At 36.3% G+C, this 17,697-nt stretch overlaps 1 protein-coding gene across 4 annotated transcripts in view; it reads right to left on the reverse strand.

Annotated features, from left to right (window-relative positions):
* LOC149839333 (DEAD-box ATP-dependent RNA helicase 20-like) overlaps window positions 1-17,697 on the reverse strand; it is a 76,545-nt gene that overhangs the window by 41,589 nt on the left and 17,259 nt on the right. For all 4 annotated transcript variants that reach the window (XM_090002467.1, XM_090002468.1, XM_090002469.1 and 1 more), the window contains one exon: window positions 5,685-5,783. In XM_090002467.1, the coding sequence (XP_089858593.1) occupies window positions 5,685-5,783 (99 nt within the window). The remainder of the gene's footprint in view (window positions 1-5,684; window positions 5,784-17,697) is intronic.

A 17,697-nucleotide genomic window follows, 5' to 3' on the forward strand; every position in this document is an offset into this window, starting at 1 on the left:
CCCTTTTCGGAAACCGAGCAGGGGCCGATGGCCCCTGCCCCTCTCTTAGTCGTCTGGCAGGGGCCGACCCTCTTTAAATATCCGGCAGGGGCCGAGGGCCCCTGCACCTGTTTCCTTTGCCGGCATGGGTCATTGGACCCTACCCTGCTCTGTTTCGGATCGGCAGGAACCGTTGATCCCTGCCTTGTTTTGCAGAGAAGCCGAAACCCCAGTCCTTTATTGCCGTTTTCCCTATTCATTTAAATGCATGCTAATAACGTACCTTGCAGCTTACGCAACAGGCTCCATTCGTGCTCCGTGGCCCGACCCTCGTATTATCCTCTCGCGTAGGCGTACGCAGCTGCACGACATCCCAAGGTAGGGTAAAGTCGCACAAGGGGCAATAAGATCTAATTAAGTTGGAATAATTAAAATGTCTATGCTAGTTGTACTTAGATTTATACTGCTTTTGCGTGACTTATTATTCTTGTCTCCATGTTTAAGAGTCGATGTACGGTTTTACTCTTCGAGTAGTAATTTGTGTATTTGCTTACGTGTTGAAGGTGGTTTCGCACTTTTTGCAATACTTATGCCCTAAGTTGCTTGCATGTATACTCGCCTGTACCTTTCTATGGGTGGATGTACAATTTCATTATTCGATTATTATTTTGCGTAGTGTTTATGAATTTGAGGTGTGGTTTCGTATTTCTTGAAATACATATACCCTTCTTTGCTTGCATCCATTTTTGCCTGCACGTTTCCTTTGAGTGAGGTACGACCTTGTGTCTCGTGTATTACTTATGACCTTATGTGTTTGCCTGTCTAAGTGGTCAATGTATGGTGTTGGTACCTCATGTATTACTTATGTGCTTTTCCCTCGATGTGCGGCATCGCAAGTCGAGAGTTGTTTGTTGACATGTTATAACCTGCATATGCTCACACTCATGGTAAATATGTACTTACATAACTGTAGTCTTGTGCATATCCTTTTATCACCTGTTTTCAAAACACCAGAAGTTGCACTTGAGCACTATAGTCCTTTTAAAGAGGATTTCCTTCTGCAAACCCAGGGCTCTTCAAAATGCACAACTTTTGCAAAGTATGATTAAGTCTTGCAGGATTGCGAAGTCACATTTGGCCCCTCCCAAGTCCACACACTTGGGAGAAATGTTTTATAACCTTGACTCAAGTTGCGGCTCATTTTGAATAACCCCGATCAGGGGCATGAGCATATGAATGAGTGGGGTTCTGTTGAAGGACCCATTCTTTATATCTATCTAGTGTAACATGTCGATACTAAGATAAATTTTGGATGTAAGATTTATAGTGTTGTGTCTTGTGTGAATGACTTAATGTGGCATTATGGCTTTTAAGGATGAATCGTGCCAAATGAGCACTCCTATATTCTTTGAATTGTTATGAAGTTGTGTGTTGGGTATTCCTTTTGAGAAGCCCACAGACCTCCCTGGTTCAGTATGGCGTACTTTTAGACATGCACAACATGTTAAGTACTTTGTTGATCGGACGAGAGATCCGGGATGACCTTGCATCATGAAATATGAAAAATGTTGTTGAAGTGAATTCAAGATTTATCTTGCCAGGCTGTGTTGTATTAATTCTTTTGCAGATAACATCTGTTGGGGTTTCTTTTGTGGAATCATATCCCTTTCATCGTAGTCGTACTTATGACATGTACGACCGTACTTTTTGGACAAGTACGTCTTCTTACGTTGCGATGATTGGATGAGTAGGTTGTGGCAACCTCGATGAGCGCAAATAACAAAATGTTGTGATCACCTAAATAAGGGATGTTTTCGCCTTCACCGGCAAGATACTCGAGTGGGTCGAAAGACCAGAGTATGTAGAATGAGTCTTCAGTTAACTACCTCTGATGTACTCATTCGAATCGCTGACTCCTGTCAGGAGAGAGGACAGGAAGGTACAAAACTTCGATGGACAGGCCATTAATGGCAGTTACGAGCAAAAGACTCGGCTTCCCCAGTCATCGGAGTTAGGGGAATGAGACTACCATAATTATCCTAGGTGGTAGCTCTCCATGTTTGGGATGCATCCATTGTTTATGCTGCTTTGGGGATTTCTCTCTTGGTCTCCGACCGTCCCCTTAGGTGCGTACTCAGTCAGCTATCCGGGTTATCATAAAATACATAGCATAATAAACCCCCGGATCAGTCTAGGCTGTTTCTAGAGTCGTGCCTTGTGCGTAACCGCTTGGCCAGTTAATATCGAAACATAAGTTAAATCTGATCGCAATGTGTTCAGTTATGCACGTATGAAAGTTATAGGGTACAACAGGTTCAATACTTATGGAATTGTGTGTGTGGTTGATGAAGCATTGTATTTTGCTAGTTAACTTTCTTGTGCAGTGCTTTGCTTGTAATAGTTAGCCTACTGGTGCCAGTAAAATGCTTGTAATAATTTTAACATTGTGTTCATGATAGTTGCTCTATGAATCTGTTGAAATTAAATTGCTATATAATTGTCTGTCTAGTTGACATATTAAATTATTCTGCTTAATTATGTTCAATATTGTCATGTCTGTGCACCTACCAGTTTTTAGTGAAACTGACCCATTTTATGGGTAGGTTTTGGATAGGTAATACAGTCTGCGATGGCATGATGGCGTGATGAGAACAAGATAGAGTTTTTTCCCTGACGTTTCGCTCCTGAGGACATGTTGGTAAATTTGGTATGAAGGGTATTCCAAAATTTCTCTTTTTATTAAACCTTGAGTTACTAAAGCTGTTTTAGTAAACTTCTTTTCGGTTTCAACAAACAAATTCTCCATCATTGAAATTGCATTTCAAAACCATTTGATTTCAATAGTTGTGCCGGATTTGACAAAGGAAAGTTTACACTGTAATGCGCTCAAGGTCCATTGACTTGTGGTTTTAAAAAAATATTATTTTCCGCTGAAGTATTATTTAAACTCTGATAATTGTATGATTTCAAAGCTTTCTAAACTATTCTAAAAGTTACAAGTCTTGGATTTTTGGGGTGTTACAGTGCTAGGTGTAGGTAACAATCCACGCCCCCCTTGATTATTCCTTATCTGTCCATGTCCTCCTCGAAAGTAACCACGTTCTCTTCCTGGATTTGTCCCTGCAAATAGTACTTCTTGGTTCCCTGAATTGTTGCCTACATCCTCGCCTTTGATGGAAATTTCATATTGTAGTAATTTCGCCCGAAGAACTTTAAAGTTAGGAAGTGAAGGAAGACACAAGAGAGATGTAACCAACATGTGGTAGTCTGATCCAAGCCCGTTTAGCACTTGTTGAACTTTATCCTTATCAGAAATCATACAACCCACCATAGCCAATTGATCTGTAATGATCTTCACCTTGTTCATATATTCTGTAAGAGTCAAGCTCCCCTTTCTTAGGAGTTGAAACTCCCTCTTCAAATGCATAATTCTTGCTTCTGAAATTTGTGAATATGTCTTTGCAAGCTGTTCCCACAACTCCACCGCTGAGCACTCATCTGGAATACCTACAAGAACCTCTTGTGAAAGAGTAGAGGTAATGTACGCTACAACAGCCTGATCTCGTTTTCTCCAAGTATTAAATTCAGGGTTTTGAATCAGCTTGTTCGAGTCCTCTCATTTATCTTCCATGACTTCCTGCACAATAAATTCTGGTGGTGCAGAAATCGTTCCATCTAGGTGTCCATAGAGATCAATACTCTTAATAAAAGGCAGTATCTGCCTTTTCCAAGTCAAATAGTTGGTGTTATTCAATTTTTCGGAGATAAGTTAACCTAAAAAACTAGATGGCAGGGTAGGAGAATCCATGAAACTGAAATTGGATACAAAGAAAATATGACAAATGAATATGTCTGACTGCAGTCAAACACTCAAAGATTAACGTCAGATTTAAAATAAAATCTGGCAGATGGAGTTAAGATGAATCTGGAAGGAATAGTGACAGGGGTAGGAGAAATAAAACTAGAAAAAGGGATCTGATCTGAATTTGGGTTCAGATCTAATCAAACAGAATATTCAAACTGATAAAAGAAAACACAGCTGGACAGATTTAAGCCTCGAGAATCATCAGATCCAAATCTGATAAAGTAAATCATGCACGATCTGATCTAACGATCAGATCTGAAGGCAGATCTGCGGTCATGCAAAATCTGATCTCACGACCAGATCTAACGATTAAGAAGAAAACAGAAAGAAAACTGGGATTAGATAGCGATTAGATCTGTAAACAGATCTGCAGTCGTACAAGCCCTGATCTAACGAGCAGATCTGGTATCAAATCTGTTCCGATCGAGAGTGTAAAAAAAAATATATTTAGATAGGATAAGGACAAGATCTTTAACAGAAGATATTGATGATAGATAGAAAGATTGGGGAAAGATTCAGAAGAGACGCAGATAGCGTTAGGGAGAGAAAGAAGAAGACTGGAAGAAAATACTTACCTGGAACGTGAATCTCACTGGACACCTTCTTGGAGACGATTCAAGACACGTAGGCCTGGAGCTCTGATACCATATTAGAATGGACCACCGAATGCATGTCGTGCAGAAAGTAAGAAGACAGAATGAAGAAGAGGGCTGCGGCAGCAAAAGGGCTTCTTTTTTTCTTCAGCATCGTGCCCTATTCCATGTGTGTATTTATATACAAAGGAAACTTAAGTGAGTTGGATTGGATCAATTATGTTTTGGATCCATACCCAAACAAGTAAAAATTACATATTACATTTTACATCAGAACTAGGAAACCCGATTCATATTAGAGACCCGATAGAGTCTTAATACTTGGAAGAATCTTTTACTCAATTTTCATCTCAGCAGATTTTAGTCTCAGCAAGTCATGTACTAGAATCTAAGTCTTAATACAATTACATAGATCTGTATATCATGAAAATATAGCATAATATATGTTATGCATTTATGCTATAAATGCATTATAGAGAACAGATATATGGTCATAGCTGTAACTTAACGAATCTACTAGCTTCACAAGTATTAGCATGTTTTCCAAAATAACAGCCTTAGCGAGACTTCATTTTCTCACAGGTGAGTTGTAAAAGCCACTTTCAGTAGATCTTAGATTCCTTTACTTACCACTCATGACTTCTGTAGGATGGTGAACTTTGATAAAAGATAAAATCATAAAACCTCTTTGACATAAGTTCCTAAAAGAACAGGGAAAAAGAATAATATGCAAGAGAAGATTATGGAGGGGTAAACAGTGAATTGTATTCTGTCTGTTAAGAACTACAAATAACAATGATTAAGAAAGAGGAGATGCAAAGGAAAACAAAGAAGAAAGAGTGGGGGAAATCACAAATTACTAACTAAAAATAAAATAATTTCCATCTCTTTTTTATTTAGGAGAGAATTATTAGTAATTAAATACTAAAATTCCACATTTCCTGAAAAATGCTACTGCACTGATAGAAATCAAATAGGGTAATGCCTTAGCTTTTCATTGAGTTATTGGCTTCAACTCCGAGGACCACACAATTTTTAATTAGACAGTATCTTTGAACTTGTTGTTTAGTTAGACACCTTTTGCCTCCACTTTCATTGCATCTTTCCACATTAACGGGACTTTATGTAGTATGCACAACATATAACAGAATGCTAGTTTAGGAAAGCAAAATTCTAGCAGGCACCAAGTAACAGTAATCTTATTTTCACTTGACAATTATTCCATTCAAACTGTCAGATGTACCAACCTTCTCACTCTCGCTGACTTTCTCCAGAACTTGAGATACATTCATAGTTGGGCTACTTACTTTTCCCACCTTTACTTGAACAGGTTTATTTAGGTATTCCTGATCATATAGACATTGAACAAGGACAAGTCAGACACAATATTACAAAGAACAAAAGCACAATGACCAAAAACAGAATAAATAAGCGTAAGTTCAGCCAGGAAGAAAAGCACAAGAAAGTCTACAGGATTGCTCAACCAATATTTGATCCCAGCAACATTCTGCATGATATATAGCAATTACAATTCTATGAAGCAAAGAGATTCAAATATAACACATGACCTACCAGGGATGACTCAAATATTTTAGAGACATGAAGAATGTGTACCTGAATAATGCATACAAATGGTATCATGGTTCTCATAACTAAGGATTTCAATGATTAGGTCGGGTGCTAGACCCAACCAGGTCTGGACCCATCTGACTTTGAAGTGTCAGTACCAGATCGAGGTGGTCAAAACCAGACTGGAACAAGGACACAAGGCCTGGGTCCAAGATACTTTCAAACTCTGTAGATTCAACATGATAACCCGATCTGTTTTGGTGGGACCAGGTCACAGCACTACTAAGGCACTCCACTCAGTGAATTTTTACCAGCAATTCAAGAGAGGATGCATTACGATGATTCCAACTATATGGCAGCACACACCCAGTTCGGTATGAAGCTTAAAACATTTCCATCAAGCTCAGGAATCCGGTTCCTTGGACAAAGAAAACACTTTTATTTCATGTTCTGATCCACAAACAGTGACTTTCAAGCTTGGCTCATTCTTGTGGTGAGCTGAGTTTGATCTCATAATGAGCCCAAGTTAAATGAGCAGAGTCCGAGCTGGCTTGTTTATAGAAGAAATACATTGTTTCAAAGCTGGAAGAAATGGGTTACAAAAAAATGCATTTTTCAGAGCTAGAAGTAATCAGATTTTACCACTAAACCTATTTTTGCAAACCAAATAATTTAATCATATGTTCTACATATACTATATGATGTAAATGTAATGTAATGCAAAATACATAAAGAGATGCCTTTTATGGGCTTACAAACACACAAAGGTGTGTATACAGAAGGACCGTTTATGAGTCAAAATACAAGCACATATACAAGGTCACTAATGGGCAAGATAAAGAACATAAAAAATATAGAGATTGTACTTCAAGAGTGCTTGAAACAAGCATTACAAACAAGAGGGAATTCATCCCTTATTTATACACAAAAAGAGCCATCAAGGATTAAAGAGCCATTGGGGGTGCTCCCAATGGCAAGAAATATAGCCCTTGGGAGAACTCCCAACAGCTCTATTTCAAGGGCATATAAAGTCTATAATGCCCTTGATAAAAGATAAAAATACAGAAAAGCAAAAACCCTAAAGTGCTATTAATGAACACAACTAATTACATAAAGTAAAAAGACTAAAATACCCGTAATGGTTATTACCTATTACATCAATAAAATATATATATATATATATAAAAGTAAACATATATAGTAACATATATATATATATACTTTAACACTCTCCCTCAAACTTACAGTGTAATCACCAAAAGTTTGTCAAGCAAAAAGTGAAACCGGGGAGAAAAGAGTTCATAAAGAAGTCGGCCAACTGAAATTTTGATGCTACATAAGGGAGGATGATGGTCTTCTTCCAGTACTCTTCAAGAACATAGTGGCAATTCATCTCAATATGTTCAGTGCGCTCATGAAACATGTGATTGTCATCTATATATATGGCACTTTTGTTATCACAACATAACCTTAAGGGTAATTGCATATGCACCCCCATGTCTTCCAATAATCTTCTCAACCACACAATTTTAGATGTTGTGGGAGCAATGGGCCGGTAGTTAGCTTCAGTTGACGATAATGACACATTTTGTTGTTTCTTGCATTTTAATGGAATCATCTACAAACACACAGACACACAGAAACCTGTAGTTGAGCGTCTATCATTAGGATCTCCTCCACAGTCAGAGTCAGTATAGGCAATTAATTTGAGTGGGGAAGAAGAAGACCAAATAATCTCTTTAGAAACAGAATTTTGTAAATATCTAACAATATGCATAAAGGCACTCATGTGCACAGTGGTAGAAGAATGTTGAAATTGACTATTATATGGACTGCATTGTTAAATTATGTAAATCAAACTTGTAACTTCATATATATATTTTATATATATAAGGTAATACATATACATATATTATATATATGTATATGTATTTACCTATTATATATATATATATATATAATATATATATATATATATTCCTATTTTAATCTTAGGGGTAGTTTAGGCATTTTACACATATTCTTTTTTATGAATATTTTTTTTGTATTTTCTTTTTCCTTTTATTTTTCTTTTTTATTTTATTTTCTTTTAATGCATTGTACCTACCTTGGGAGGGGGCCAACACACTAGTCGTTGGACCCCTCCAACGGTCACATTTGTGACCATTGGAGGGGCTCCAACGACTATGTGGAGCCCCTTCCAAGGTCTCCTAATGCCCTATAAATATGGGCACTCCCTCTTGTATTTCTCTTAAGGGTGTTGGGGTTTATTGCCCAACCTTTTTATTGTTTATGAAACTTATGAGTGCATTTGCACATTTGTGAATTCGTGTTTTGTGTTTTTTGTGCACAAGTATTCCAAGTGTTCTTGGTGTGTGAATGTTCATACATTTATATCGTTCCATCGACTATAGTATCTTGTTAAAGATACTTTTACATGGTATCAGAGCCTCGTTGAAGAAGAAGTAATTGTGATTTTCCTCCGTTTGAGTATCTTGAAAAGCGTGCCTTCAAGCTTTTTGAGATTGAAGTGGATCATCTTCTTCGGGCAATATTTTAGAAGCCTCTTTTATCAAGAAAGACGCGGAAAATACTTAAGGTACGTATTATTTCTTGTCTTCTTTCCTCTCTAATGGGCGAAAAAGACTCATTTCTCTCTTGAGTTTAAGCTTAATGGCTCAAACTATCATATTTGGGCCGGTAATATGGAAGCCCATATTAAAGAAAAGGGGCTTTGGGGTTACATTCATGGTTAAATACCGGAACCGGAACCCAAAATCACCATCATTGAAGGAGGGGATATTAAGATCCTTGAAGGGGATGAGAGACTAAAGGCTCTTGAAGAATATTCAAAAAAGCATGATGATTGGGAAATGAAGAACTTCAAGATCTTATCTTGGATTTTTTCATCCGTTGAGACCAAGATTAACGCCAATATCATCAAATTTAAAAAAGCTTCCGAAGCTTGGTTGTATCTTGAGAAAATGTACACTTCAAGAGACTTATCTCACAAGTATTTTCTCCAAAAGAGGGCTTTAACCCTCCAACAAAATGATATGACCATTCGGGAGTACTTTGCCGAATTATCCTCTATTTGGGACGAGCTTGCCATCCTTGAACCAAAATGGAGTGGAGAAGCTATCGAGTTAAGGCACAAACAACTTGAGGAAGACCGATTCTTCAATTTTCTAAACGGTCTTAGACCTGAATTTGAACAAGTTCGGTCCTCTCTTCTCTCCGCTTTTACATCTCCCTCCCTTGAAGATGTTATCACCAAGCTAAGTGGTGAAGAAACCCGTATGGGGATTAGCAAGAATAATCCTAGTATTCTTGTAACCTCTTCCGCTCAAGAAGATGGTGAATTGGTTAATGTCGTGTCAAGACCGGGGAATAACGTGAAGACCTATAAACCTCCTCATTTCAAGAACCAAGGAGGAAATGATCGATATGGCAAGAGGGACTATAGCAAGTTGACTTGTCACTTTTGTAAAGAACCGGGACATATCAAACCTATATGTCCTAAATGGAAGAAATTTATTGCAACGGCTATGGCATCCCAAGCGGAAGAACGACCTTCATCAAGTGAGCCTCTTTCTCTTCAACAAATCGTAGATGCTTTGCAACCTCTTCTCAAGGGAGGCATTTCCGGAGCCACTATGTCATCTTCTTCCCCAGGTAAGACATCTTGGCTTTTAGATTCTGGGGCATCCTTTCACATGACCCCAAGTACTTGCTCCCTTTCAAATTTTTCTAAAAATATTCTTCCATCCTTTGTCTCAACCGCGGATGGAACACCTCTTGAGATTAAAGGAATAGGCAATTTTGAAAGACAAGATTTTTTTGTTCCAAAAATTCGTCTTATCCCAAAACTTAATTTAAATTTTCTTTCCGTTTCCCAACTCTCGGACCATGGTTGCGATATAAAATTCTCTTCAAATAAATGTTGGATACAGAATCGTCAGTCCGGGAGATTGATTGGGGAAGGCTCTAGAAGAGGAGACCTCTACTACGTTGATTTTCTTCAAGTTCCCAAGAGTCAATTTTGTAATGTTGTTCAAAACAAAGATATTCATGTATGGCATAAGAGATTGGGTCATCCCAATATTGTTAAAATCTCCTATTTGCCTTTTATTAAACATCTTTGTAAAAGTGATTTTATATGTAATGAATGTATTCTTGGGAAAATGAAGTGTTTGCCTTTTTCTCAAAGATCCATGTTTACGACAAAACCTTTTGAAATTGTTCATCCTGATGTATGGGGTCCGGCTCTTGTAATGTCAAAAGGAGGATTTTCATACTATGTGATTTTTGTGGATGACTATACTAGGTTTTGTTGGATTTATTTCCTTAAACATAAACATGAAGTTTTATCAACTTTTAAAAGCTTTCATATGATGATTCTAAATCAATTCAATGGATCCCTAAAAATCCTTAGGTCCGACTCTGGAGGAGAATACCTCTCAAATGAATTCAAAAGTTATCTTGAAAAAATTGGTATTCTTCACCAAAAATCTTGTCCGAAAACCCCCCAACAAAATGGGTTAGCCGAACGAAAGCATAGGCACATCATTGAAACAACTAGGACTTTACTCATTTCACAAAACATTCCAAAGAATCTTTGGGCTGAGGCAGCCCTTACCTCTGTCTATCTGATAAACAGACTTCCATCAAAAAAGTTAGGCAAAATTTCTCCCTTTGTAAAATTATACGAGAAGAAACCTGATTATAACAGGTTGAGGGTCTTTGGATGTAAATGTTTTGTTCTTACTGATAAGAATGACAAACTTTCTCCTAAGGCCATTCCTTGCGCCTTTCTTGGCTATTCTGAAACCCAAAAGGGTTTTCGTTGTTATGATGTCAAAAGTGATAAACTATATGTTTCAAGAAATGTGAGTTTTTTGGAAAATCTTAGTGAATTCGAACATGGTGAATCTCATAATGAGAATGTGGACTATTCTTTTCTATTTGATTTACTGAATAAAGATGATGACTCTAGTGATGATGAGTCAGATCAAGGTAACTTAAATGAATTTGAAACTGAGGAAAACGTCCCTTTGCTCCCTTTATCACATCAACATACTGATGAAGGGTTACCTAGAGACCCTATCAACTATACTCATAGAGATCGAAACAACTTTAGAAGTGCTCTTGAAAGATATGATGATACTGGTCCAAGTGCTTCTCAGAACGAAGTAATTCCTCGTAGAACCGAAAGAAGTATAAAGACTCCTTCTAGGTTTATTTCATATGATTCTTTTTCACCTAAATATAGAGCATGTCTTAGTGTCATTCATTCTTATACAGAACCTAGAAATTTTGAAGAAGCACAAAAGTACCCTGAATGGATTAGTGTAATGAACAATGAACTTGAAGCTCTGAGAAAAGCTAAAACTTGGGAGTTTCAAAATCTTCCTAAAGGTAAGAAAACAATAGGGTGCAGATGGGTCTTCAAGGTAAAGACTAAAAGTGACGGATTCCTTGAAAGATATAAAGCCCGTTTGGTTGCAAAAGGATATAGTCAAGAGTATAGTATTGACTATGAAGAAACTTTTGCTCCTGTAGCTCGTATGGTCATTGTCCGATGTCTTATAATCGTTGCTTCTATCAACAAATGGAACATCTATCAAATGGATGTTAAAAATGCTTTTTTAAATGGTGATTTAAACGAAGAAGTTTATATGGATGCTCCACCTGGGATGGAGACTCCCAAGGGAAAAGTGTTTCGTCTTCAAAACGCACTTTATGGCCTATAAAAAGCCCCCAAGGCCTGGTATGATAGGTTTAACTCTGTAATGATCGAAAATGGATTTGTTTCTTGCTTTACAGACACTGCTCTATTTGTTAGAAAATCCAATGCAGGGATTGTGATTTTATTATTATATGTTGATGACATGCTCATCAGTGGGAGTGATTCTAACGAGGTTAAAAGTATAAAATCTATCTTGAAAAATAAATTTGAAATGTCTGATTTGGGTTTTCTAACTTACTTTTTGGGGATTGAAGTAGCATACTCTCCTAGAGGTTACTTCTTATCTCAAACTAAGCTTGCTTCTGAGATCATTGATAGGTCAGGTATTACAGATGAGAAGCTTTGCGAAACTCCTGCAGTAGTATGGGCAAAAATGAAAATTGATGATGGGGTTCCTCTTTCGGATCCTACACCCTACAGACAGCTTGTAGGATCTTTGATGTATCTGAGTATTACCAGACCAGATATATCTCATGCAGTCCATACTGCAAGTCAGTTTCAGCATGCGCCTACATCAGTTCACATGAGTGTCATCTTGCGAATCGTAAGATACATAAAGGGTACTCTAAATAAGGGAGTTTTTATGTCTTCATCTGATTTAAAATTGATTGCTTATACTGACTCTGATTGGGGAAGTGACCCAAATAACCGTCACTCCACCACTGGATTTTGTGTATGCTTAGGAGATTCACTAATTTCGTGGAGATACAAGAAGCAACAAAAGGTGTCGCTCTCCTCAACTGAAGTTGAATATCGTGCTATGGCAACTACTACCATGGAGATTGTTTGGATCCATCAACTGCTGGAAGACATGGGGATCACAATTGAAGGGCCCACCAAGTTGTGTTGCGACAACAAGAGTGCAATCTACATTGCGAAAAATCACACCTTTCATGAGCGGACTAAACACATCGAAATGGACTGTCACTATGTTCGTGAAGCATATCTCCGGGGAGTCATTGATCTCCCTTATGTCACGTCTGAATACCAGTTGGCAGATTTCTTTACTAAAGCCTTGTGCGCCCCGCGGTTCAACTTCCTTCTTGGCAAACTATCGGTCATCTTGCCCTAAGTTTGAGGGGGGTGTTAAATTATGTAAATCAAACTTGTAATTTCATATATATATTTTATATATATAAGGTAATACATATACATATATTATATATATGTATATGTATTTACCTATTATATATATATATATATAATATATATATATATATTCCTATTTTAATCTTAGGGGTAGTTTAGGCATTTTACACATATTCTTTTTTATGAATATTTTTTTTGTATTTTCTTTTTCCTTTTATTTTTCTTTTTTATTTTATTTTCTTTTAATGCATTGTACCTACCTTGGGAGGGGGCCAACACACTAGTCGTTGGACCCCTCCAACGGTCACATTTGTGACCGTTGGAGGGGCTCCAACGACTATGTGGAGCCCCTTCCAAGGTCTCCTAATGCCCTATAAATATGGGCACTCCCTCTTGTATTTCTCTTAAGGGTGTTGGGGTTTATTGCCCAACCTTTTTATTGTTTATGAAACTTATGAGTGCATTTGCACATTTGTGATTTCGTGTTTTGTGTTTTTTGTGCACAAGTGTTCCAAGTGTTCTTGGTGTGTGAATGTTCATACATTTATATCGTTCCATCGACTATAGTATCATGTTAAAGATACTTTTACATGCATGTGAGATATCAGGTCGAGTGATGGTCAAGTATGTGAGGCCCCAATCATTTGACGAGTAGGAGTGTCCACCCTTTTCCTATCTGTAATTTCAGACTTGTCTATGATGTCAGAAGCAAACTTGGATTGAGTTAGAAAATAGCCACAAGTAGAATATCCAACCTCAATCCCTAAAAAGTATCTAAGAAAACCTAAATTAATCATTTCAAAGCTTTGTTTTAAAATACTCTTAATAAAAATGACTCCATGTTTGTCTCCTCTAGTGATAATCAAGTCGTAAACGTAGAGAAGAAAGATAATAATACATGCATCAGATATCTTAATAAACATAGCAGTGTCAATATAACAGGAAGTAAAACCTAGTTTAACCATAACAAAACCAAAATGATCATACCAGGCTTTAGGCACCTATTTCAGACCACAATGAAAACCTCATACCCAGGTGGTGGATCCATATAAAGTTCTTCCTTCAATTCACCATTGAGGAAGGCATTCTTGACATCCATTTGATAAATAAGTCAATATCTAATGACAGCTATAGCTATAAGGGTTCTAACGAAAGTCATCCTAGCTACTGGAGCAAATGTTTCATCATAATCTATTCCATACTCAAGAAAATAACCCTTGGTCACTAATCTAGCCTTATGCCTTTTTAAAGTTTCATCACTCTTGTTTTAATTTTACCTATCGTTTTCTTTTCATGAAGAAGATTTTTTATATCCCAAGTTTTGGACTTTTTTAAGGCTCGAATTTTATCATTCATAGAACTCATCCATTCAGGATAATTCTTAACTTGTTTGTATGAAGAGGGTTCAAAGTAAGAAAATATTCTGGCTAGACAAGTTCTATATTGAGGAGTAAAATTTTCGTAGGATACAAATCTATCTGAAGGCCTATGTTCTCTTTTTTATTTCTTAAGAATGTTTTGTTCTTGATTTTCTATGCTAGAATAATGTTCTAAGGCATCGGGATGTCTATCACCAATTCTTATTCGAAATTGGATAACTAAAAGTTCACCATCAATGTCATGAGAGTCACGACACAGGATGTTGTATCGAGGTTCATCATTAACAACATCATTGTTGTTTGACACTTCATCATTACATTTAGAAAATATTTTAAAAAAAGAGTAATCATTATTTTCTTTGATAGGCACATTTAAATCAAAAAAACTTGTTTGCACTATAAAGGTAACATTCCTTGATATATAGAGTTTATCATGTTTAAGATCATAATATCTAAATATTTTTTTGCTTTTCCCATAACCAAGAAAAACAGAAGGAATAGCTCTTAGAGAAAGTTTGTCATTTTTTTTTAAGAATAAAGCATTTACATTCAAAGGTTCTTAGTCTGAAATAGTTAGGGGTAATTTTATAAAGTTTCTCGTAAGGAGAAATATTTTAATGCAAAATACCATGATTTTCTAAATAATTTTTAAAGTCATTTGACATATATTCTCCCCATGAATCATAAAGAAATATGGAAATATTGGTTTTAAAGAGATTTCTAACAAGGTTATGAAAAGTTTTGAAAGTTTCAAAAACTTCATATTTGTGCCTAAGAAAGTAAAAGTGAAACGAGAATAATCATCCACAAAAATCACATAATAAGTAAATTCTCCTTTAGAGGCAACAGGAGCAGGACCCCAAACATCCGAGTGTATTAATTCAAGTGGTTTGGATGCAAAAAAAAATCTCTCTTGATAAGGAATGGCTTTCATTTTTTCAAAAATACAAACAGTACATTGGATTTTTTTCATTGCAAAATTTTCTCAAATGAGATACATTGGATAACATAGAAATGCTAGGATGATGTAGCCTTTGATGCCACAAAAATATATTCAATTTTTGTACATTGAAACAAAAAGTTTGAGAATGATCAACCGATCCATGTAGTAGAGGTCTCCTTCTTTATGACCTTCCCCAATATGCTTTCTGGACAGGAGATCTTATATTAAACATCGGTCAAAAGTGAAGGAAATACTATAACAGAAACTGAAAGAAGATTTAAGTTAAGTTTGAAATTTGAAGAATTGTGGCTTTTGAAATAAAAAAATTTGAAAAAATTATAAAATTTTCTAAACCTTTAATTTCAAGAGAGGATCCATCTGCAAGAAAGGCATTGAATCTACTTGAATTAATATTACAATCGAAAAGAAAGTTTTTATTAGGGATCATATGAAATAAAGCACCGGAATCTAAGAGCCAAGAAATCTTAGCAAGAGGTGAAGAAGAGGAGACTGTGGCACCAGTTAAGGAGAATGAGCCTTTTAAGAGACGGTGTAGAGCTTCTGCAAGTTAGGATAAAGACATGTTTTTGTACCCAAAGGTATTGGTATATTTGTCTTCCTGAGAAGACTCTAAAGTAGCTACTATTTTCTTATCTTTTTTTTAATTAAGAGCAATATGGTTTGATGCAAGGTTGTAAGTAGCGTATTGTTACCCGTATTGGTCGGGCCAATAGTAACACCGTATTGTATCGTACCATATCTCATCGTAAATGTATCATAAATTTTTAATAAAAATTTCCAAAAAAATAAAAAAACAAGAAAAATTAATAAAAATTCTAAAAATATATATATATCACATAAAATAATGATGAATTGCACAAAATACAACCATAAAATCACATATGAAGCATTTATGTCTCTATGAGTTGCATAAGACATCATCAAATATCAACTATCTCATAAGAACAATGCAAAATATTAAATATCTTGCAATTAAGAACATGCCACAAGACTTATACTTTCATACTACATAAACAAAAAATTTATGTCAATAGTTGCACTCGAATTTCAATCGGTTTCCACTCAATACTTGAGTGCCCCATTGTCATGCCGGATCATCTGATGCCATCTTTATTGGAGTGTGGAGCTTGATTTCTAGCTTGATATAAATCTTTCATTTTCGTGGATGTTGGCAAGGGGTTGTAGGGGGACAGCGCCCTCTAAGGCAAAAAAAAATTGGAGAGTAGCTTTGTAATTTTAATCATAATAAAGATTTTTTACCTTAACCCATTTTCTTGAGTGAAAAAATGGCGAAAATGCATTTTTTTACCTTAATCCACTTCCTTGGGTGAAAAAACAGTAGAAATGCACTTCTAAAATAATATTTTTTGGCATTTTTAAAGTGCATCATACGACACGATATAAGGGTGTATCGTACGATACACTCGATACAGGTACGATACACACTCGTATCGTGATAGTGTGTATCGTATCGTAAACCCCAAAAGTAACGATATGTATTGTACTGTATCGTACAATACGGCACGATACAGACAACCTTGGTTTGATGTGCCCCAGTTCTTCACATTTATGACAAATAATGTTTCCTTTTCTACTATTATTTCTCCCGCCATATCTTCCATCACTGCTCCTTGGCCTCCCAAAGTTATTCTTGTTGAAATGAAAAGGCTTATAGGAATAAGTATTGGCACCGGGTCTAAATACCGCCAATACATTGTCCTTGGTCTCCTTAGATTCAGTCATGGATTTTAGCCTTATTTCTTCCATGCATACTTAGGCTAAAATCTCATGCAATGAAGAAAGGTCCTCTTGCTTTTGGTTTTGGTGAATAATTGAAACTCGAACATGTTCAAATCCAGGCCTAAGCCCTCTCATGAACTGAAAAAAAAAATGCTCACTAAGGATTTGATTTTTTCCACGGCGAGCATCATCAACGGTATCCCAAATAGACTCAATTTTAGCCATTTGGTCCCAAAGTCTTTTGAGAGTTTCATAGTACTCCCTAACACTTTTATTTCCTTGCTTGCAATTATGAATCTTATCTTACATTTCCCATTTATGGGCAACATCATTTTTAGTGTAAGTTTGTTTGATAAAAACTCATGCTTCATTGGCACTCTCAAATTCCAATATATTTTCACAAGGCTCTTCACATATACTTCCCATAAATAGGGATAAAACCTTAGCATGTCCAACATCGCATGATTTAACCAAGTTTTTATAGTCTAAAAGAGTCTTTTTCTCCTCTTTATCTTTAAGAAATTCCTCTTTAGTTACTCAATATTCCCCATAAATAGATTTAGTGAGAATAGGTTGAGATTTCGATACGAAGCCATCGACATAGTCTCACAAGTTTTTGTCAACCAAGATTCTTTTCATAGCGGTGGCCCACATATTATAGTTTTTCCCATCAAACTTGACAGGTACAACCGTAACTTCTTTTTAAGTCGTCGTACTAAGAAAAGAAAGAATAAGAGAAGAGCATATAGAGAGATAAGAAAAGAAGATGG

The sequence above is a fragment of the Nuphar pumila genome, chromosome 4, assembly GCF_984573655.1.
Source record: "Nuphar pumila chromosome 4, dmNupPumi1.hap1.1, whole genome shotgun sequence".
NCBI classification, from domain to species: domain Eukaryota; kingdom Viridiplantae; phylum Streptophyta; class Magnoliopsida; order Nymphaeales; family Nymphaeaceae; genus Nuphar; species Nuphar pumila.